The sequence below is a fragment of the Leopardus geoffroyi genome, chromosome D4, assembly GCF_018350155.1.
Source record: "Leopardus geoffroyi isolate Oge1 chromosome D4, O.geoffroyi_Oge1_pat1.0, whole genome shotgun sequence".
NCBI classification, from domain to species: domain Eukaryota; kingdom Metazoa; phylum Chordata; class Mammalia; order Carnivora; family Felidae; genus Leopardus; species Leopardus geoffroyi.
Window position 1 is genome coordinate 7,462,969 of NC_059342.1, and position 22,622 is coordinate 7,485,590.

The 22,622-nt window shown below is 44.2% G+C and overlaps 1 protein-coding gene across 5 annotated transcripts in view; it reads left to right on the plus strand.

Annotated features, from left to right (window-relative positions):
• The window catches only part of GLIS3 (GLIS family zinc finger 3), a 448,764-nt gene that overhangs the window by 144,916 nt on the left and 281,226 nt on the right, over positions 1–22,622 (plus strand). For all 5 annotated transcript variants that reach the window (XM_045468649.1, XM_045468646.1, XM_045468645.1 and 2 more), the window contains exons 2-3: positions 1,937–2,144; positions 9,222–10,347. In XM_045468649.1, the coding sequence (XP_045324605.1) occupies positions 1,937–2,144; positions 9,222–10,347 (1,334 nt within the window). The remainder of the gene's footprint in view (positions 1–1,936; positions 2,145–9,221; positions 10,348–22,622) is intronic.

Below are 22,622 nucleotides of genomic sequence, written 5' to 3' on the forward strand. Positions count from 1 at the left end.
GTATCAATATGCTTTGTCTTCAGGTAGTATTTCTTTGGTTGTGCTGTTCCAGCTGCTAATATGTCTTTGTTTTAAAGGTAGGTATTAGTACCTTTTTATGGAGAAGGAATCAGACGATGTGTGACATTGAATTTGACTGAATACCTGACATCTGATGTTGCTTTTAGTAGCAGTGGCTATAGTGATGGAACCTGGGGAGCCATTTCAAGTGTCTTACACACCGGGCTAGGCCACGAACCATCACATTGCCACTTTGCAAGGTGAAAAGAGTTTGAAAAGCAAATGGCATGTAGCTTGTTGGAAATTGCAAAAATACTAAGTTTACGATCATTGCACGAGAACACATCCACTGCTTTTGGTGTCAAGATGGGGACCTGAGGGCACAGTGTTGTATGAGTTTATGAGAGAAGAGAGACTATCTGTGATAGGTCTTTCAAGGCACGAGAAGATACATCAGGTATAAGCAGCAGTGGGTGAGTAGAGAGAAAAAAAAAATTAGAGAAATTTCTGTTGGAGCTAATGGTCTTGGCAAGTATCCAAGGAGGAAACTAAGCATCCAGTATCTAAACTTAAGCTTACAGGTGCCATGAAAATACACCAGAGTGGAATCCATTTCTGCTCTGTCATGAAATCCCTGTGTGGCCTTGGGCAAGTGAATTACCACTGAGATTTCTCAGAGGGCTGGACTCAAAAGCAGGCTCCTGCCAGCTAAAAACATTGTGACTCTCTCAGCATTTTTGAGATGTGGTTTCATTGATGAGAGTATGGTCATTGCTCCGAGTTCTTGTTTATCCTTTAGTTTTTAGTTTTGTGGGCTCTTAGAAGAGAATGTTACAAAAGATGACAAAGTCATTTTTTGGTTGTTGATTTAATTTCTGGAAAACAAAATAGGAAATTATGTCCCTCAGGGCTAAGGAAAGTTACCATGATGATTTTCTACTTACTTTGATCCCAGATAGATTAATGAGGAATATGGGGAACTTGGTGAAAAAGATTTTAGAGCCTAATTTGTTAAAATCTGACATCATATTTATTTTTGCCTGAAATGGGAACAGAGTGTATAGTCACTGAGACTTGACCAGGTAGTTTGCAAAGAATGTTTGAAAAAGTACATCCATGTGAAAAGAATGTCTAGAATGATCCAACCACGATTATTTTTTTTTTATAAGTGACTCACGGCGGTGTTCGACTTTCTCTTGATGCTTTTCACTTTTCCATCATGACACAGATTTTTGTGGGTTTCTTTTTTTTCCCTTTCTCCTTGGGGTACGTACCAAATTTTACTGCGTTTGGAGATTGTTACTAATGAAATGAGAAGTCTATGTTGGACTTGGTTACCGTCCTGTTTGTAGAATGAGTGTTTTGTTTACTACTCTTTCATCCCGATTTTTTTTTAATTGGGAATGTGTCCGATGACAATGTATTGGGATGAAGAGGAGAAATCAGAACTGGAAAGACATGGCCAGACTATCTCCCTTAAAAGAGGTGTCATAGAAGGCCGGAATTGGAAAGAAGTAAACCAGTTAAATGTGTTTTGTTCAGTAGTGTCCACTTTCCTTGCTGGGTGATCCAAAACATGGGCTATTCTAGAAGAAACTTCTAGATGCAAGTAATCCCGTCTACTTACCACCTTAACCCTTTAGGGAAGGACATGATAGAATATGGTTCTGAATAACTGGGTACTTCTATGTAGAAGGAGCGAAATGTAAGCACACTTTGTATCAATGGTGATTTTTATTGTAGGGTTTTTATTGCAGCAATGGCTTTTTAATTGGAACTACAGAATGCTTTTGGTATCACTAATCCTAAAAATGAACAAAAAGAGGATCCGAGGACTGGCTTGAAGGAGGAGTCCCGACGTAAGTGTGCACGTGTGTGTATTGACTGATTTCTGATGTAAGGGACATGAAAGCTAACCTGATTCATTTGTTTTTAGGGGCTCTTGGCTTTGGGCCTCAGTGCAAGTCCATTGGAAAAGGCAGCTGCAACAATCTAGTGGTCACCAGCAGTCCCATGATGGTTCAGCGACTGGGACCCAGTTCACCTCCAGCAAGCCAGGTCTCTACAGCATGCAACCAGATCAGTCCTAGCTTACAGAGGGCAATGAATGCTGCCAACCTGAATATACCTCCTTCAGATACCAGGTCTCAAGTTACTTTTTTTTCCCCCCTTCTTATGGTATAATCACACCCCACGAGTGTTTTCCCTTCCCTTCCTGAACACATGCGCGCGCGCACACACACACACACACATACACACATATACTCACTCAAGCAACTCTTTGGATTTGAGCTTTGTAGGGGAATGCATATAAAAACTAAGAATGTGTCATAATATCATCTTAATTGGGAAGAATGGTTTAATACCTGCTGTCTCATAGCACGAGTGAAATTAGTGCCCAGTTTGAGATTTGGGGGCCTTAGTGACTAAGGCCTTGTATGTAAATCCGGCAACTCCTGGGGAGGGTCCTGTCATGGCTGGAGAAGTGAGACGTGCTGTGTACATCTCTCTGAGCTGCTCATTTTCGGTGTATGTGTGGCAGTGTCCCCAGGCTGCTTTCTCCTCTGTTTTGTCTGTCCATGCATCCACATGTCCACCCAGATATCGATGAAGTACCTACTGACTGCATAATGCAACAGTTGAAGTTTAGGGAGACGGTAGAAGTATCTCCCATTAGGGAGATGATAGAAGTTATCATTTCCAGACTTTACCACGTGTCGGGGAAGACACGCTTTCAGGTACGAATTACACAGCATTTCACCACAGTGCCTCCTCTGGTGCCGGAATATGTGGCTCCAGTAAGGGCTGTGTGTCAGTCTCTGTGGGAGAGAATCGAATACGAAGGGGCAATCACCCCTGCGGACAAATCTTTGTTATCTCTCAAGGTTGATATGATAGGGAACCTAAAATCAAAATACCGTGCAATGCCTAAAGTCCATTTCTGTGCTTGAAATGATTGAGTTCATCTTCCTTAAGTAGCCTTTCTTGAGACACACAATCTGGAGTTTTTGCCTCTTCATCCTGGCCCTGCTGTAACTGTGATTTTGGAAAGGAATTGGACTCTCAGACCTCTGTTCCTCTTCCCGGGGGACGGAATCTGCTGACGTGTCTCACAGTCGTGGGGGTCCGTTCCTCCTTGCTCTCCTTCCCCCCCCCCCCCCCCGCCCCTTCCCCTCTGTCTCTTTTCCCTCTCACCTGTCTGCACCGTCCTCCCAGCCACTGCTTGAGACTCAGAAATCAGAGTTCCCGGATCCTTTATTTCGTGCCAGTTTTTCCATGAGATGGAAACTTGTTTTTCACCTGAGAATTTTTGTGATGGGAAACTGCTGCTGTCATTTTCCCATCGATGATTATGCCTGGAGGGACTCCTCACACTTGCTGAGTATTGCATGTAAAATTAACTGTGCTCTGGGATAGGTGTCATTGGGAAACCTTCAGCTTCCCGTGTGTAGCAAGTCCAGCACATGCCTTGAAGGCAGAGAGTCATAATTAATGGAGAAAGTGACGGCAGGCAGGGCACAGGCGGCTTCAGCCACGCACCTGATGCAGTCCCTTTCATGGGTCGGCCAGAGAAGGGTCATTATCTCAGTGTTTTCTGGCATATCTGATTCCTTAGCATAATTTCGTATCCTTAAAGGACAGCATCTTAAAGGTGCATTGACATATGTTTTTGGACTCTGTATTCTGTGAGTCCTTCTATGGAAATAATTCTTTGGCAGGGTGAGCAAAGGAACAGGAGTTGGGAGGTGGGGTGGCTTGGTGAAGTATGGAAATTACTTTTAGCAATTTGGGAAGGTTGCATTTATTTGTGATCCTTAAGTTGGTTTGTGTGTTCCATCAGAGGAGAGAAAGGGTAGGAGGCAGCCGTTCAACTTGAAGGCATTTTGCTGTCTAGAGATAAAGAGAAGACGGAGACAGAATCATCTGTGTGTTTTATCCACTGGAGACATGCCCGGGGGAAGTGGGTGAGGGGGAATGAACTGTTCAGACAGAGCGATGGCTGCCCTATAGAAAGCTGTAAAATTTATTGTTTTCTCCTGATTATCTATGTAGTTGTTATTCGTGATGGAAAATATGGAAAAGCACAAGTAAATGATAGTTCTCCGGGACCCTACCACCCACAGGCGACCATGGGGGGGATTATGAGACACACCCCTCCAGTTATGTGCAAACACATCATCAGAGGCCTAGGTTTTTCTTTCCACCAAATTGATCTATAATTATCTATATAGTGTTATAATTTCCTTTTTTTTTTTTTTTTAGTTAATAGAAACACTTTGTTGTGTAATAAAAACCTTCAGCATCATATAATGGTTTCTTCCCGTCCAAGATTCCATTTTATTTTTTTTTAAAAACTAGCATTTTTGTCAGTCTCTTATTACTGAGCAGTTTTAGTTGCTTCCCTTTGTTTAAATATTATAAGTAATACCTTATTGGCTCGATTCTGTAAATCTTCTGTTGCATATCTCTGGTTATTAGAATAATTTTTTTTAAATTTGTCATGTTTATTTTATTTTTGAGAGAGAAAGACAGTGTGTGAGTGGGGGAGGGGCAGAGAGAGAGAGAGAGAGACATGCACACAGAATCCGAAACAGGGGCCTGATTCTGTGAACCATGAGATCATGCCCTGAGCCGAAATTGGATGCTTAACCGACTGAGCCACCCGGGGGCCCTGGTCATTAGAATAAATTCTTAGAAGCAAAGTGGCTGAGTTAAAGGAGATGTACAGCTTTGAGGCTTTTGATATGTATTCCCAAATTGCACTGCAGGAAAGGTCTACCCATTGATAAACTCACCAGTAGTCTGAGAGCTCCTGATTTCTTATTAAATACTAGGTTTTATTGTTTTGGTACCTTTTGCCAGTTTGGTGTGCAAATTGTTACTTGATCTTAATCCGAATTCTCTTAATGATTGATAATATTGACTAGTCCCCCATAGATTTACTGTGTGTATTTCTTCTTTGGACCTTTTTGAGTACTTTTCTTCCGGAGTGCTCATTTTGGAAAATGCACTGTTCTGTAGCTTTGCTGGGTTCCGTTTAATCCAGGATGCACAACGTGCCCTGATGCTGTATATTTGCCTCTGTCAGTTTCCCAACCATTTCTGACTAGCCCCAGTTACTGACAAATGCAAACTCTACCTTACCTTCTCGAAGACCCAGCAGCCATTCTGGGTTTAGGCATTGCCAAAACTCTGTAAGACAGAGTTTTTTTGTATTGTGTGTATTTCGTCTAAAATGACAAGTGCTGATAGGATAGCCTCCACAGTGGCTCCATGTGCCAGTGTAGCAAAACTTGGGCCACAGGAGAGATTAGACACTACTTGCATGGGTTTGGTATGTGTTTAGCTTTCCTAGTGCATTCACATACATTGTGATTCTGCATTTTATGATTGAATATTCATAAACCATCTGCAAGTATTATCTCTGTTTTATAGATGGTGGAACCAAGACCCATAAAGTCTAAATGCTTTGCCTCGTGTCACTTAGCTTGTTGTCGGTTACAGAGTGTGACCATCAGTCTAATAATGTCATTCTAGATCTGTGATCTAGGTCATACTAGAGCTAGTAAACCGGAGATACTTGGAGGTGATTACTGGTGGTGGAGTTTCTTAGGGTTTCCTTTTGGGTCGGAATATCTCCACAAAGCTCAGAGGAGGCCAAGGGGATTGAGGATGGACTCTGGGCTCTCGGTAAGTTCTAGTATTTTATAAAGTCATACTGCCTTCAGATGGAGTGCTAATTCTTCTGGGGCATTTGCCCATGCTCATAGATGAGAACTTAAAGATAGACTAGGGCTCGTGTTTCCCATGTCGTATAGAACATATATTCTCTTGAGGATCAGTTTGAGGAAGTCAATGTGACCTGTCAGTTAGTATTTCTTTTGAACTTGGTGTTGAACCAAGCCATCCAGCTTGGCCATCACACCCCTTATGGTGCCATGAGGGTTACTAAGCTCTTGCCTCACCAGCCACCCTAACCTGTTTCACTGATGGAGTTTCTCATAATGGTTTTATTTGGTTTGAGCTCTGTCTCTTTCCTTTCCTATAGAGCTCCAAATTAACCAGTCACCAGCAATAATACCCACAGGAGCAGGTGAACATACGGAAATGGAGACTGTCTTGTATGGTGATAGATCCACAGCCCTTTGTCAGTTTCTTCCCCACGGGCCTGGTGTGCCCAGCATCAGGGGCTATAGGAGAGAGTCCTTGGGACTCTTCTCACGGTCATTTAGCGCCTTGTTGCAGAAGGAGAACAGAAAATGTGGGTTCTAATCCTAGCTTGTAGGACCTTAAGCTTGTTATACCAGGTCTGTGAACCAGGCAGAGCATTCTGGACCACATTTGGGGTATGATGTGGACAAAACAGAGATATATGTGATCCGGCTAGGTGACTGCCTGTCCAAGGCGACTTCATTTGTATTTCCATAAGGAGTTTCTGTGTGTGTTTGTTGGGTAGCAGTGGGGGGAATTGCACAGAACCTCAGTTTTATTCTCTGTAATATAGAAGTTATTTTAAAAATCCAGTTTACTCACCTCACAGGCTGTATCACATGTGATTATGTGCAGGGAAGATGCCTTGTAAGCTATAAATGATGGTGACATATCATCATACTGATTATTCACCTTCTTAATCAACAGTTTTTGAAAACTTATGATATATCTCATAGTCTGGTGGGTACCAGGGAGACAAAAATGATCCCTCATGTGGAAGGGTTTTGGATTTCACTGAGAAGGGTAACACCCACAGATGCCTATAGTGGAGGCTACATTTAAGGCACAGTAAGACAGTATACAACTTCTTTTGGAAAGAGGTCTCTTCTGAGAGCTGGTGTATTTGGGAGAAGTTTCATGGATTAGAACTTTGAATGATGGAAAGAGCTGGGTAATTGCACATGGGGGAGACTGGTGGCTAGGCAAAGCTCATTTGCTGGAAGTTTTGTTCATATTAGGGGTTTGATATAGAAGAGTGGGTTCTCTGTTCATATTATTGCCATAGAAAACAGAATATAGCATTTGCTTTCTGGAAAGTATATGGTAACTGTCTTAGGAAACTGAGATGTCCACAGAGCCAAGGGACGTGCCTGCGTGGGGTTATGATCAGATTTGAATCATGCCATAATTAGGTGTAATTTGGCAAAAATAAGAAATATCTCTCGACAGTGGAATAAATGAACATGTCTCACTGTAGGCTGCCCTCAAACTAAATAATGCAATCTCGCATGCAAAGTATATGCGGGTGGGTAAAAGACCTTCTGCCCGATATTCACTGCTTAAAAATCTGAAATGCTCCAGTATGACAGTGACCAGGCAAATGGACCATTTGAGAATGTTCTGTAAACCTTCTCGACCTCAGGGTGTAAAGCAAAGTCAGTGTCTTTGCCTCATATATGACACGACTACTGATTTGGCTTGGGTCAGAAAGCAATTCCGGAATCTCTCTGGGGAAGGGACCAAAAGGCCCTTGACGTCCCATCACCAGGAGCCCTGAGCTGATTTCTGCAGGGAGTCCTTGCACGCTGCAGGTGTGCGGGGGGGGGGGGGGGGGGGGGGGGGGGATAATTGAAAATGTCCGCGGGAAATTAAAAAAAAAAACAAAAAACACGGATGGTTCAGACACCACTTTGGGGCTTGTAAAAGGACTTCAGCCCGAATATAAAAATGGGGATGGTGAAAAAAAAAAATCTGTGTCAAGGGCAGCTGGACGTAAATTCCTGCTGTGTTTGTCATTGGTAAACATTACTTCACTCGATGGAAACATCACATCGATAACGGTGTTATCTATGACCTTATCCTGTGCATTTGAGAGTCAAGATGTTTTCTTACTGATATCTCATGCTTGTAGGAAACAGTGTTCCTGGCTCCCATTTAGTGAGAAGGAGCTGGAGGAACAGATGGGATGGGAATGCTTCTCTCCTTTCCCTCAGTTCTTTGCAACAGGTTGCTGTACCACAGCTGTAGTATAGTAAATGGGTTCGTTCTGGGAAGAGAGATGCTCTGTTGAGTATTTCGTTTTGGTTAATTTTTGGCGGGCGGGGGCGGGGGGAGCGGAGAAAAATCTCCGAAGAAAGCCAGTGCAGGTACATAAGAATGAGCCAGGTTTTTCTGATAGATACCCTGTCTGCATCAGGAAATCAAGTGAGTGATACAGCTAACCTCTTCGTGACGAATTTACGTCCAAGGGTTGGACATTTCCTTTCAACGCTTTTTAAGGCAGTGATGTCCCAGTAAAGCGAAACGAATTTTCAAGTGGCCAGACTACGTTACAAGCCATTTTGAGATGCAGGTAAAGACTGTGACCCGTGGGGCATGTTTCGTAAAGGGTAAGAAGAACAGGAGACAGATTGTTGCCGAAGTGGACTCTCCTAAATGCAGAAAATCTGCTCTTGGTCCCAGGGCTGCTCTAATTAAGTCCAGGGACTCGCGGAAAACCCCAGACTAGCAAGCATCGTTAAACCCTGCATGGCCCAAGTGCATAATTCCAAATAGGGCTTGATTTTTCAGGCTGTCATTCCCTTATGTATCGTAGCTGTCTTTTGTATATTTTCATTTCCTGGGTTGATTTGATGCTGTCACTGAGCGCTGATGGAGTGAGTTGCTGTCTCTTCAAGAAATCTTTAGAATTCCTGATCATCAGTGAAATGTTGTGAAATTAGTATTGGGTCCCCTGGATGACCGTTTGACTTTGAGGATTCACTTCTTTTCCCCCCAAATGAAGCACGGGTTTCTGTTTTACTTAGCCAAATAGAATATGCTCAAAGGGTGGAACTCTGTTTAGACTCGTATCCCCTGCAATGTCTATCTGTAGTGTGCTGTGCACAGGAAGCGCTTAATAAATACTTGCTTATTTGGTTTGCCATGAAATGGCATCAATAATTATTCCCAGGTCTCTAAATTTTTCCCCTGACATTAAAAAAGATAATTTAAAAACAAAGCAAGGGCTATTTATTATCATTAAAGTATTAAGATTATTTATAACAATAGATCTTTTGTTTTGTGATTCCAGTGAGCATTAGCCGCTATTGTTCTTCTTGGTAAAATGTTATTTACCTGGAACTAAAAGCCTTGGGTTTTATCTTAGCCAAAGAATGTGTGTTTAGCCGAGAATGTAATTAGGGGAAATACTTAAGGGATTGTCAATGCAGTGTTCTTTTAGCTCTTAAGCAATCCATATCCTGCTAAAATGTTTGTCTTTTCCCCCCCCTTTCTGGCTGCTGTTCCAGGTCCCTTACTTCTCGTGAGTCTTTGGCGTCCACGACTTTGAGTCTGACGGAAAGTCAGTCGGCCTTGAGCGTGAAACAAGAGTGGTCTCATGGCTACAGGGCTGTCCCGTCGCTGCCCTCCAGCCACGGCTCCCAGAATGGCATCGATCTAGGGGACCTCCTTAGCCTTCCTCCGGCGACAGCCATGTCCAGCAATAATGTCTCTAACTCACTGCCGTCCTACCTTTTCGGCGTGGACAACAGCCACTCTCCTTACCCGAGCCCCCGGCACTCGTCGGCCAGGTCCCACTCGGCCCGCTCCAAGAAGAGAGCGCTGTCCTTGTCCCCGCTGTCCGATGGCATTGGGATAGACTTCAATACCATCATCCGCACCTCGCCCACGTCGCTGGTGGCCTACATCAACGGGTCGAGGGCTTCCCCGGCCAACGTGTCCCCGCAGCCCGAGGTCTACGGGCACTTCCTCGGCGTGCGCGGAAGCTGCATCCCCTCGCCGTGCTCGGGGCCCAGCGGCCAGAAGGGCGTGCGGGGGGCGGGCGGGGGCGGGGGCCCTGCGCCCCCGGCCTACGGCGAGGACGGCGCGCTGGAGTACGAGCGCATGCAGCAGCTGGAGCACGGGGGCCCGCAGCCCGGCCTGGTCGCCAACACGGTGGTGCAGCACGGCCTGCCCGACCCCGACGGCCAGCCGGCCGGCCTGCTCAAGACCGAGCGCCTGGACGACTTCCCGGGGGGCGCCCTGGACCTGCCCCCCGCGGCCCCGCTGCCCCCGCTGCCGACGGCCCCCCAGGGCCCCCCGCCCCCCTACCACGCCCACCCACACCTGCACCACCCAGAGCTGGGCCCCCGCGCCCCGCCGCTGGCCCTGCCGCGGGCCGCGCTGGACGAGGACGGCGACGTGGAAGACGCGGGGGGCAAACACTGCTGTCGCTGGATCGACTGCAGCGCCCTGTACGAGCAGCAGGAGGAACTTGTGCGCCACATCGAGAAGGTTCACATCGACCAGCGCAAAGGGGAAGACTTCACTTGCTTCTGGGCCGGCTGTCCTCGCAGGTACAAGCCGTTCAACGCCCGGTACAAACTGCTGATTCACATGCGAGTCCACTCCGGGGAGAAGCCCAACAAGTGCACGGTGAGTCTCCTCAGGGTCGCAGGGGGTCGCTGCAGGTGCACGGGGGTCTTTCCGAACTTGGCCGCCAGTCGGGGCTCCTCCTCGGCGTTTACGGAATTTGGATACGTACGCGCGGGCCTAGGGATCCATGAAAGGTGACTTCCCTTCAGCCCCGGGACAGGAAAGGTTGTTTTAAATTATTAGCGGCGGTGGTCTCTCTCCACTTCGCGATGCTCTTCTGCAGACGTAACGTGATCCCAAAACGTCAGGGGGAGGTGGATATCGGCCGCGCTGTCCAGAATCTTGGAAAATCCCTGCCTCCCAGGCACCAGCTTGAAGTTGCTGAAATGTGCAGGGCAGAGAAACACACACTGCCTACCAGCGAGCTTCAGCTTTTTTTCCAAAGCAAATAGTCAGTGATTCTTTCCTCCCCTCCAATAACTTGGGCGAGCACTGGGGTTGGAGGAGGGTGTAGTTCTGATATTTGGAAAGGAACTCACACTTAGCGACTTGGCTAGTAAAAATGTTGCCGCATACACCCACACCGTAGCACTCCGGGCTTGTGAGACTAGTTAATGATTTATAGCCGGCATAACAACACCCAGGGGATACCACAGAAGCAGCATCTCACAGGATCTTGCTGGATTTTAAGGAGAGACAATTTGGTGGGGAAGTACAAGAAGAAGGAAGCAAGAGGGGACTTCGGTGTGGAAGGGAGCGGGCGTAGCGTGTCTTTCTCCCCTGCCTCCCCTTTTCACGACATCGATCCTGGAACTGTGTCTGTTTCTTGGCAAAACTTACTATTTTTGAATAATAGGACCCTTAAGTGATTTCACAATCATTTCACACCTAGCAGAAACCCTGAGGGTTTACAAGCAGGACATCACCCTTGGGATCATAGGGCAGCTTTGCACAATCTCAGACAGCTCGCTTAACTCTTTGAAGGAGAAGAACATGTGTTTTATATTAGCTTAGATGGACAGGACTATTTCTTTCGGAGTTAAAATCTGAGAATTGTAGGTGCTCCCCGGATATTGGATATGCCGCCGCTCACCGAATGCGTGAAATGTATAAATCATCTCGAAAAGGAACTGATTCAGACCCTGGCCAGAGTCGCTCCTCGCTATAGTAGGTCTTGATGAGAAAGAACCTGGGCCATGTTTGTGTTTGATTGTAGATTGGTCCCGTTGTCCGATTTTTGTAAAAGCAAACCAAACAGGTGATAGCTGTAATGCAGGTATTAGAAGCACCTTTTTACTATCCAGTAGGTATTTCTGAAAGAGTTTTAAGAATTTCTGGTGCGATGAAATTGCATTTCTTGCCGTTACCTTCTGCCCCATGTTGCGATTTTTCTTGAGGAAAACCAGAAGCTGATACGTTGTGAGAATGCCAGGTTATATGAGTGAAAAGAATAATTACATTTCAGGCAGCAAAACCTTGCTCTGTCAGTAGGGTTCTGCATTAAAAATGCCGGAAAGAGACAAGCAATTGAAGGCAATTCCATTTACTCCGTTTGGAACACACGGGCCTATTGCAGGCAAGAAAGACATTCGGTCTCTGAAGGAAAACAGTCCAACCTTTTAGTTCTGACTAATCCTGGCTGAAAATAGCTTGCTGGATTTGGCTTTGCTGAAATAAACATAAAGGCTTGAATTATCCAAAAAATGTTTTTTGCATTGCAAAATTAATTTTTGTGCAGTCGGGTTTCCCCATTTTCCCACTGTTCCCAGACTTTGCAGCGGCGTATAACTTTATAAAGTTGACTTTTGCTAAAGTGCACGATGACTATTAAAAATAGAAATACTTCGGTGAAAGAATAAGCTGAGAAGTGAGCATTTGCAGACCTCTGGATAGCTTTTCATTGTATTTTTCAGGATGGGTACGGGAGATGAATTCTTTTCTTCCCTAGTCTGCGTACTTCCCACTTCTGGATGGAACCAAAAAATTCAGATTGCCAGATTTGATGCTGGCCTATGAAATCTAGACCCACAGCGCATTAAGTCACACATGCTACGGTGCAAATGTATTTATACAAAACAGGGTTTCTTTGGAGCCGACTGATACTGCAATTCTAGTCTTGGGACTGTATGTTTTTAGCAGGAAGGTATCCGTTTTCATATAAAACGTACACGGTGTGAGCACTGTGTCTTTCACAACTATTATGTCGCCGTAGGTCATCTGCTTGATTTGTAGGGTTCTAGCTGAGGGGCAGCAAATACCTTTGCTGTGGAGCTCGGTGGTCCACTCAGGCTGTGGCCACGGGGAGAAGACGCCGTCCTTAACGTGGGTACTCATCTGAAAGGATGCATTTTCTGCCTTTTGCAAAACCAGTCTCTACACTCTTGGAATCCAGACACAAAGAATTGTTAACACTGAAATATTTCATCTCCCACTGCTTTGAAATCTGATGGTGGTTGATTCAAAGCTCCAGATGGTTGCCAAGTCAAATGACCACATTCATCTCTTAGAGACATGAAGTGATCTTTGGGTTTTTGTGGCCGTGTCACATGCCACAAAGGCTAGGAGCAGCTTAAATTATAGGCCCCAGTTCACTTTTGTTTCACGTATGTTTAACTGCTCTTAATTTTCTCTGAACCATAGTTAGAGTTAGTCATCATTTTCACTCACTTAGCTTCTTGACCCAAGAAAGATGTGATGACCCAATTGTGTTTGGTGACCATGGCTACAAGCAGCACACTGTGCTTCTGGAAGTCATGGTGGCAGAAGGGTGTGTGACGGGGCTATTCAGCGACAGCGTGCTTACGGTAAGAGACTAGCGCCGGTGTTCTCTCTGGATGCCACGTTCCAGCTCACGCATGGGGAGAACGTGCTCTCAGAATCTCTGACTGTAACTCGTCTGTCTCACCCAGAACTCTGGGATCCGGATCACTCTGGATTTGAGGTGGCAGAACGGGGGGAGGATTGCTCATTTATTATTTGGTTAACTTACTGGAAGAAGAGAACGGTTTCTTTTCTCTTTCCCGCCCAAACAACTCCACCCTTCCCTACATCTCATTCTTCTTCTTCTGTGGAAAGCCAGACCGGCTGCTCTCTTTCCAGGCCTGGCCCCGATGACAGAGATATTCCCAGCCAGTGGCGAGGGCCTGGAGAAGGGAAGTCCTCGGCGGGCAGTCAGACAGACAGACCCTCCATTAAATCGGAAACCGGGATACGGCAACGTTATATTAAACATACGTGAGTCCGCTCACTGCCGTCTCCTAACTGAAGCCATTTCTAGATGCTGAATCATTCCGTTTCGACCTTCCGGACGGTAGACCAATCCCAACACTGATGAATCTCAGATTTCACCAAAACTTTTGAGCATTCCCAGGTACGACTGTGCTGAAGTCTTCTGTGTGTTTCTGAGATGAGAAGGGTTCGCTCCCTCAAGTCAGAACAAGTCACGGAGCCTCAGAATTTCCAACTTTCTCAAACCCCTGTTTCACGGTCCTAAAAAGGCAACATAAAGTATCATCCCAAATCATTGATAGACATTAACCATCTCTAACAGCAGCCATCGCAATGGTTCCAATAGAGCGCCCACCGAGAATGTCTCGACCACAGGTCTTTTAGCCACGAAGTTGAAGAACGTGTTAACGCCCGGGTAGCGTTCCCAGGAAGGTGTGTTCTGAATGAGATCAGGCACACTCTGTCTGCCAGTACTTCTCGTGAGAAAGCCTATCTGATGGGAGCAGAGCGAGCAGGGGCAAAAGGGGGACAGTGAGCCGCTCTATTGCCAGCATCAGAAACACTGATGGCTGGCCTTGGCATACAACAGCAAGCGGTTGTGCTGGGAGGTTAGGGAGTGTTAAGAAGGGAATTAGGGGGAGTGTGGGTCGCCACTTAATTTTGCTTATTTTTCCTGGATGAATTTTGTCCAATGGCAAAAAGGAATTTTGCAAGACTTTGACCCACCCACAGATTTTCACGAAAATGTCACTGACCAAAGACAGCTTTGAATTTTGTATGAATTGACTCATTTCTCCACAGGCATTTTGCCTGGCAAAGTCCGGACTGTTTGCTTTGGCTAGAATATTGGGCAGTTTGCTTTTTAAGTAACATTGGATTATGGAATACAAGAAAATAAATACAGAGCCGGGGCCATGTCCCCATTCCTCTTTAATGGCCTGATTTATGGGTTCATGGGCCAGCATTAGCCATGTAAGACATTTCTTGAGGAAAAGTAAATTCACTGTAAACTTTGGAGGAAGCTTTTTCAATCACATCCTTTCTTTTGTTATTTTGATAAGGCTCGGCACTGATGCGGTGGCCACAGTTAAATGAGCAGAAGAGACCGTAGGAAACTATAACTATTCGTGACCACTTTATAACCTTCAAATTGGGAGCAATTAATAAATCCTCATAATGTCAAGTATTGGTGAGGACAGAGAGAACGAGGAATGCATTAAGGTTGCTGGTAAGAGTAATTGGTGTAACCACTTTGGGAAAGCAATTGGGGAATATCTAGTAAAGGTAGAAGTGAGCATATCCAGATGCGCCTGGGTGGCTGAGTCGGTTGAGCATCCGACTCTGATTTTGGCTCAGGTCATGACACCAGTGTCGTGGGATTGAGCCTTGCATTGGGTTCCTGCTAAGCCAGAACCTGCTTACGAGTTCGTTCTCTCTCTCTCTCTCTCTCTCTCTTTCTCTCTCTCTCTTTCTCCCTCTCTCCCCCCCACCTCACCCTCTCCCTCTGACACTCTCCCCTGCTTTCTCATGTTCTTCTTTCTCTTTCTGAAATTAGAAAAAAAATTTAAAGGTTAAAAAATGTGAGCATATCCAACAAAACCACGTCTATATGTCTACCCTAGAGAAACTTGCATATGGTGACAGGGCCGTATGCAAAAAGATGTTTATTGTACTTCTGTTTCTTTAAAAAAAAAAAGGTAAATGATCTGTCCATAGATGAAATAAATCAATAAACTGTGATTTATTCTTAATGAAATAATAGAAAGGAGTTTAAAATTAACAAACTGTGTATAAATCTCTATAGATGAATAGGTAGATGGATGGATAGGATAGATGGATAGATAGATATCAGTGTGGATACATCTCAGAAAACAATGTTGCATGAAAAAAACTAAATGCATAAAAGGGTATATGCAGTGTAATACAATTTGTATAGATTTAGACACACACTAATCAGTGTTATATAGTTGTTGCAGACATATAATTACTTGGTTAAACAGTAAAATTGGACTGGGCAGGACAATCAGTAACCTTAGAATAGTGGATACTTCTAGAGAGGAAAGAAGTAAGAAGAAATGGGATAGGTATGTCGCCCCATCTGTTTTCCAAGAGTGAGAGAATGGAAACAAATATTAAGTTCTTTTTAGCTTGGGTGGTAGTAACATAGGTGTCATAGGTATCTTAAAATGTTTTCTGTGCTATGCTATTTGAAATATTTCATAACTGTAAGTATGAATTATCTACAAATAAAAGAAAGTCAATAATGAGTCTAACACTCCACCTCCCTTCCATACATATCATTTTTTTTTTTTCAGATGACGAGAACAGAGCTGGAGAAATTATGTGATTTTTCTTAGACTGCTAAGTTGTTTGCCTCTTGCCTACTTAGCACCTGCAAGCAGGTGGTTCTTACCCTTGGCTGACATTAGAATTGCCTGAAAGGCTTTATAAAGGACCCAGACCTGGGTCCCACCCCGGAGCCTGTGATGTCATTGGTCCCGGGGGCTACTTCCCAGGTGATTCTGAAGTGGAGCCAAGGGTGGGCACCGGTGCCCTGAAAGCTTCCGCGTTCTGACATTGAACTCTAAGGAAATGAAGGCCGGCTCTGTCATTTCAGTTAAGGTGTGGGGAGGCAGTGTTTTGTAGCGACCACATCTTCATTATCTCCACCGTCCTGACAGTGATTAGGGTAATTTCTTGTTCCCTTGGAATAACATTCAGAGACAAGAAATAGTATGATAATCGAGGGACTCTGGTAGTGGCAGAAGGCTTTCAGCTGAGCATCCCTTTCGTGTCAGGGTACTCTTCCTTTGCAATTAATAGGCAGGCGAAGGGTGGGATGAGACTGTGCTGAGCGATGCATGTCATCGCCCCTTCCTGCCCCCCTGAGTTACAAGTGCAACAGACGAATCTGCCACCTTGTTCCCATTTTTAAAGGTAAGGTAATGCAGCCTTTCTGCTTTTAATATAAAACGATCTTCAAAACACTTTTGCTACCAGGGATGTTTCTGAAGAGTTGGTAAATTACCAAAATATTGAATTTTCCCTTTTATCAAATCTGCCTGATGTGATTAAATAAATAAAATTAACATTAATATCCTCTTTGTCTCTGGAGGCTGAAACACCACCAGCGAAACATCTGGTAAAGATCAGAGAGAGTGTGGTTTCCAAGTTCTATCCCACGAGGCATCAGTCTGTCAAATAGTTAATGTGAGCTCTGTGATTAAAAAAAAGAAAAAAGAAATTCTAAATCGCAAGATTTTTTTTTTTCCCATTGATTTTACCTAAGAAAGAGATACTGGCATATTTACATGTTCAACATACTGTAGACATATATATGTTACCATAAATTACAAACCCCTTGGTGCAGGTAAAAGTAAAACGAAATTCTCATCAGATGGGGCATCGACCACAGTCTATAAGGCGTCTGTCAAATTGAATTTCACATCCCAAAACACAGTTTAGAAGCCTTCCATTTGGTAGTGGTTTAATTTTATTTCCCTTTAGAAGGCATTTAATCCATTTTACCTGGAGAGCTGGCCTTTCATGAACTCTGTCCTGAAAATAAATTCGTAGCAGATTTGGGCAAACGTTTCAAAGCGAATAGTGGTTTCTGTTTCTTTGCCCTGCAATTCTAGGATTAATGAAAAACAATAGATAATGAGAGGAATCCTAAGAGGTTAAATATTTGGAGGCTTTATCCTCATAAAACAAAATCATTAACTACATGACGGTTGATGTTCCTTTTAGTTCATATTTGCTTTGTGGTTTTTCTCTGATTTCATGCCCCGAAATTATGTTTTTAAAATTAGAAAGAATTATTTAAATCTTTGCATGAACGATCTGATTAGGGGAATGTATTTCAAACCTTTTGACGTTTGCTCCTATATGGATTCTAAAGTATGTTTTTCTTAGTTCCTTCAGACTGCACCAGTGTAAAATTAGTTTGGCAATTTATTAGAAATGTCTTCTGTGACCTTTAGAATATGTCTTGATTACCTTTGGTCGCGCTGACATCTCGGAGTCCAGACAGAATCTGAGTGTGTAGAGTGAAAGACCAAACACATTTATTGTTCCAAAAAAAAAAAAAAGACGTAGTCTGATTCTCTTTGATCTTTCCAGAAGTGTTTTCTTCAAGCTCCGGGGAGAAGGATGTGGAAAAGAGATGTTTTATTTTTCTTTCCGTGCAGATTTATTAATTTCTACTATAATTACCAGGTAGGGCGTCTCGACTGTCAATAGGACAATGGACTATCAACAGGACAATGAACGTTCCAGCGCCAGGCAGTGGATGTACGACTGGCGAGCACAGTACCTGGCTGGGTGGGCTGGAGGCCCCGTCGGCTCAAACTATGGGCAGCCTCGTCCAGAGGGGAGATGGGTTGGTTTAATAGGTCTCATCGCTCATAGAGGAAGTTGGCGTAGATAGGAATTTGGTGAGAAAACAGAATGAGACCTGGGTATGCTTACGTTGTGGCGCAGTATCTACTTCTATTTTCTTGGGCCATAGACCCTGGGCTTGAGTAGGGAGAATGACTAACCCTTTTGAGGGAGAATTTTGAAGAATTAAGACACAGTTAGTTTGAAAAGTTGTTGAGAAATTGGAAAATGAGATGACCTGGCTCTGGGTAGGCAGGGGCAGTGTGCATGAGTAATGATACCAGGCTCCAAACTTAGGGTGACCGTAGAATTCATTTATTATTCAAATAGGGACGCTTTTGAGAGCGGAAGGGGTTCTGTGTCGCTAGAATATCAGTATATTACAAGGCTTGTCCTGGGAAAACCAACGTGTAGAGCTGTCCTCCCCAAATAGAATATGCACTGATGTATCCGGTCAATCAGTGTGTGTCCATTCATTTATTTGGTCACTTTGTACAAGCCATGTGTCATGCCCTGTCCTGGAAGCTGGGAGTTACAAAAATAAATGAGATACTTCCTTGAGGAGCTTATAGTCTTCTAGGGGTGGTAACTGTGTAAATAGTTATTTACACAGTAGTGAAACAAGGCTTTGATAGAGATCCATGCAAATTGTTTTCATGTCGAAACAGGGGAAGAAGCTTCCAACTATTTGTAGAGTCTGGGCAGGCTTCTTGGAGAAGGTAACAGCATCTTGAAAGAAGACAGCAGTTCTTGTAGAGAAAGGGAAGGAGGCCATTCAAGGAAGGGCCCCAATATGTGCTAATAACACAGTGGTGTGAAAGAGCCCAGGAAAAAAAAAAACAATTCTCAAGTAGTTTGGTCCAGGAGTCGGTTGGAGAAGGAAAGGAGGCTGGAAATTTACCTTGGACCAATAATAAAGGATCTGTAAGTACCAAATAGGGATAATGTTTTGAAAATTAGAAAGAATTACACACTTAGTTAATAGTATTGCAAATCCAGTTAATACAACAAAACAAAACAAAACAAAACAAAACTTAGGAGGCAGCGTCAGCGAGGTAGCAAGTCCTGTACTTTGATGCTTGTGAAATGAAACTGCCTCCCCCAAACCATCTCGTTGTCTCTTAAACTTTCTAGTTTAAAACTTCATTAGAATGTATCTCTTGGCCACTATCACGTGAAACAGAAAGTTTTCTTAGGCCAAGTGATCAGCCAGGGAAACACATAAGTGAAGACAAGCATGAAAGCATTTTCTGTGATGGACTTTAAAGAAAAAAAACAAAACAAAACTATATCTGGGAGAGACCAGAGACCAGAGCTATTTGATCAGTTATGTATGAGTGATTAAGATGTGGACAGAGGCCGCATACATTATCCTGTGTATGAGTAACCTTCTGTTAGTTAAATGTTTCCTTTTTATAATCTGTAAAGAGAGTGAAGTGGTGTTCAACAAAGCTTTGGACGGGTGTTCCTTATGCTGAGCCTGTCAACCCTTTCAAGACTTTCCTCCCACTGCTAAGATTTACTTTGGAATTGTTTTCTGCTCAGACTGATTTACTTTGGAATTGTTTTCTGCTCAGACTGAATCAATGCAGAACAGAGCTCCACGTGTTGAGATGGTTAGAGGGGTACAAATTAAATCAGTTCTCAAAATGGTGCCCATCCCCGGTGATTCTGGCTCAACACCGTAGGGCCTCGTGCCTCTAGAGAGGGGAGGGCAGTGGAAGGAGGGATGGGCCTTTTGTTTCTTGAGCTGCCTGCTCTAGCAGTCGCCTGGGGATCATGCCTCGCCAGGTCGGGCCGTTTGCCTGTGTGACCAGCACAGTGCAGAGCCAACCACAGGGGGCACAGGTGTTCAGAGGGTTCCAGATAGAGCATCTGATTAGTCTTGCTCTTAAAACTTAGGAGGCGGCGTCTCAGGCTTCTCTCTTCCAGAATGATTTCTGTGTTTTAGAATGTTTATTTGAAAGTCCTTTAAATTGGCCTGGATATCAGGCCTGGTAATCCTATCCTTTGATGAGAAACATGGCTACTTCTAAACTCTTTCTCTTCTACTGTTTCTTTCTTCCATTCCCTGTCACAGTTTCTGGAGTGAAAAGGTCAAATGGTGCTTTGTTAGCCAAGAGAATAGACTTGGGGGTGGGTGTGAGCAGTTGTAATGAAGGGAAAGTGGGGGTCCCCACCTTCAGCAAAAGTGGAAATTTATCTTCTGTTGCGTTTGTGGGGACTCCTACTATTTCCCCTTCCCTGCGAATTTCCATGTTGCGTCAGGGCCCCTTGCTTTGCATCGTGTTTTTCTTTCTACCTTTTCAAGCTTTGCTTTGGGGAAAGAACTTCAGCAAAGATAAAATTCGTACATATAGATGGTGAATGGCTGAGAAAAGATGCAGGGCTGGTTCTCCCAGGGGTTGGTTAGCCAGTTTTCACTAGGAAGGAAGTAAACCTCTCCCATGGAGAGAAACTCCTTCAGGGACATGTGTTGGAGAGGCAAATAACCATGCTACAAACTCTGAGCTACTAGATTACTTTAATCCTCACTGTAGCCCTCAGAGTGAAGTAATTCATGGAGTTTGAGATTTATACTCTGTTCTTTCTACTATAAACTCCAAGGTCATTATTCACCTTTGCGTCCTGCCCACAGTGCCCAGCTCAGTGATTAGATTAACATATAGTAGACCTCAAATATATATGCATACAGACTTGTTTATCTACCTGTATATATGTGTGTGTGTGTGTGTATCAGTATATGTGCATATACCGATACATATATCTGTATATCCATATGCTTGGAGTTAGGCGATGGCTACATGGAGGTCCATTATTGTGTTGTTACTGCTTGTATGATGATTTGAAATTTCTCATAATAAAAAGCTAAAAAATTCTTTGAGCGAGCTTCCAGGAAACAGAAGGGTAGTTTGTTCTCTCTCAAATCTTAGAAAATGATGCGATGTGCCCCCCTCCCCCATGGATAACCTGTGTTCTACTGATCTGGAAACAAATTAATTTCTGTCATTGCTCCTGCAGGGCTCTGAAATCATCCTGCCTGAGAACGAGATGAGACATAACTCTTAGGCAATAACATGACATTCGAAAAGGCAATTGCTAACAAGGAAGTTTCATTATTATAATATATTAAGATAACTTCTATAACAGGCAGCCCCAAGTCTCAGTGACTTGGTACGATGAAGGTTTATTTCTTACTCATGTTCTAATACAGCTTGTGATCATACAGTGACTCAGGATCCTTCCATCGAATGGCACTCTGAGTCCAGTGTGAAAGACAGGATGTTGGGAAACAGAAATTAGGAGCCGGGTCTGAAAGTGACACGCTTTACTTTTTTCTCCATCCCGTTGGCCAGAAATCAGTCACTTGACCCCAGCTAAATGTAAGGGAGGCTGGAGAGGATGGTCTTTCTGTGTGCGTAGGAGGAGGTTGAACACACCCCTGGCTTCTCCTGGTTCTCTGTATCCCCTTGAAAAGAAGATGCATTTTAGTCTTGATCTTTGAGCTTTCCGTGAGTGGCGACCCCACGTGGTCAAAGTGGTCTCGTGGAAGACCATTTCTTCTTTCTTACCAGCGCTGGCTCCTATGACTTGCTTTTCAACTTAGTGGATCTTTTTCAGCCCAACCATTTTTTTTTTTTTTTTTTAATTTACTCTCCAAGGATTCCATCACCATACAGTCACCACTGCTGGGAAAACTCTTGTTATCTCAAGTGAATTACTCAGTTTTTTCCCACCTTGTCCAAATTACATGTTCTTGGTGCATAATTCCCTACTGCTCATCATCTGTCTAAGTCATGAGGATGCCTGATGTCTTCATGTCCCACAGGCACTCACCCTTGAGGGAGATCTGCTCATTATCAAGGGCAAGGTCATGAGTGAATCACTGAGAGATCCACCACTGTGAACAGAAATTTGGTGTGAAGGGCTATTTTACTAAGACCCTGAAACACAATATTCCCCATCTGTTCATAAAGCAGCTTATTTGATACACACAGTGTGGTCATAAGTGCTCTTCTAGTCTCCGAATGCTTGCCTTTGGTCATGGGCTGGCACACACTCAAGGAAAAAATGACAATGTGCCTCTATGGACACTTTTGGTCCATTTCCATAAATATATTCAAACAAAATGAAATTGCCTGGCTCTTTACACTCTGTCCTTTGGTGTGTTTAAGCTTGCAGAATTACCCCCAAGGATGACAAATTGTAAACATCATGCAGTGCCACAGCCCAGGTTCAAGGCCTGTCTCAGCGTTCTGCCGACATTCACCCTTCCTAGAAACGTTTCAAGTGTTTTAGGAAAATGAAGCTAGGTAAACAAGCTTATCAGGAGCGACAATAAAAAAAAAAATCATCGATTCTAATTAGGAGGCGTCGCCGATATAGAAACAAAGCTGCTTTTGTGTAGTGGAAAGTCTACCTGTTCTCTGAAACACAGGGAGTGCTTTCCAGTGGCTTTAGATAATCAGGCTGGCGAAGTTTCAGGGCCCTGACCTTTTGGCCCATCTCAAGTGATTCAGCTGCACTTGTCGAAACTTGTCGAAGGCGTTGGTGGGAGCTGTGTGGGGTGTTGTTATAGAGCTGTGACCGTGAGGCAGGTACTGTTGTTTTGTTCTCCTGCGAGCCCCAAGCTGCATCATAAATGGATGTGGGGCGTGTCTGGGTTCTTGGCACGGGGCTGGAGTTTATTGTCACCGTCTCTGGTTGTCCCTGTGGAGCAGGTGTGT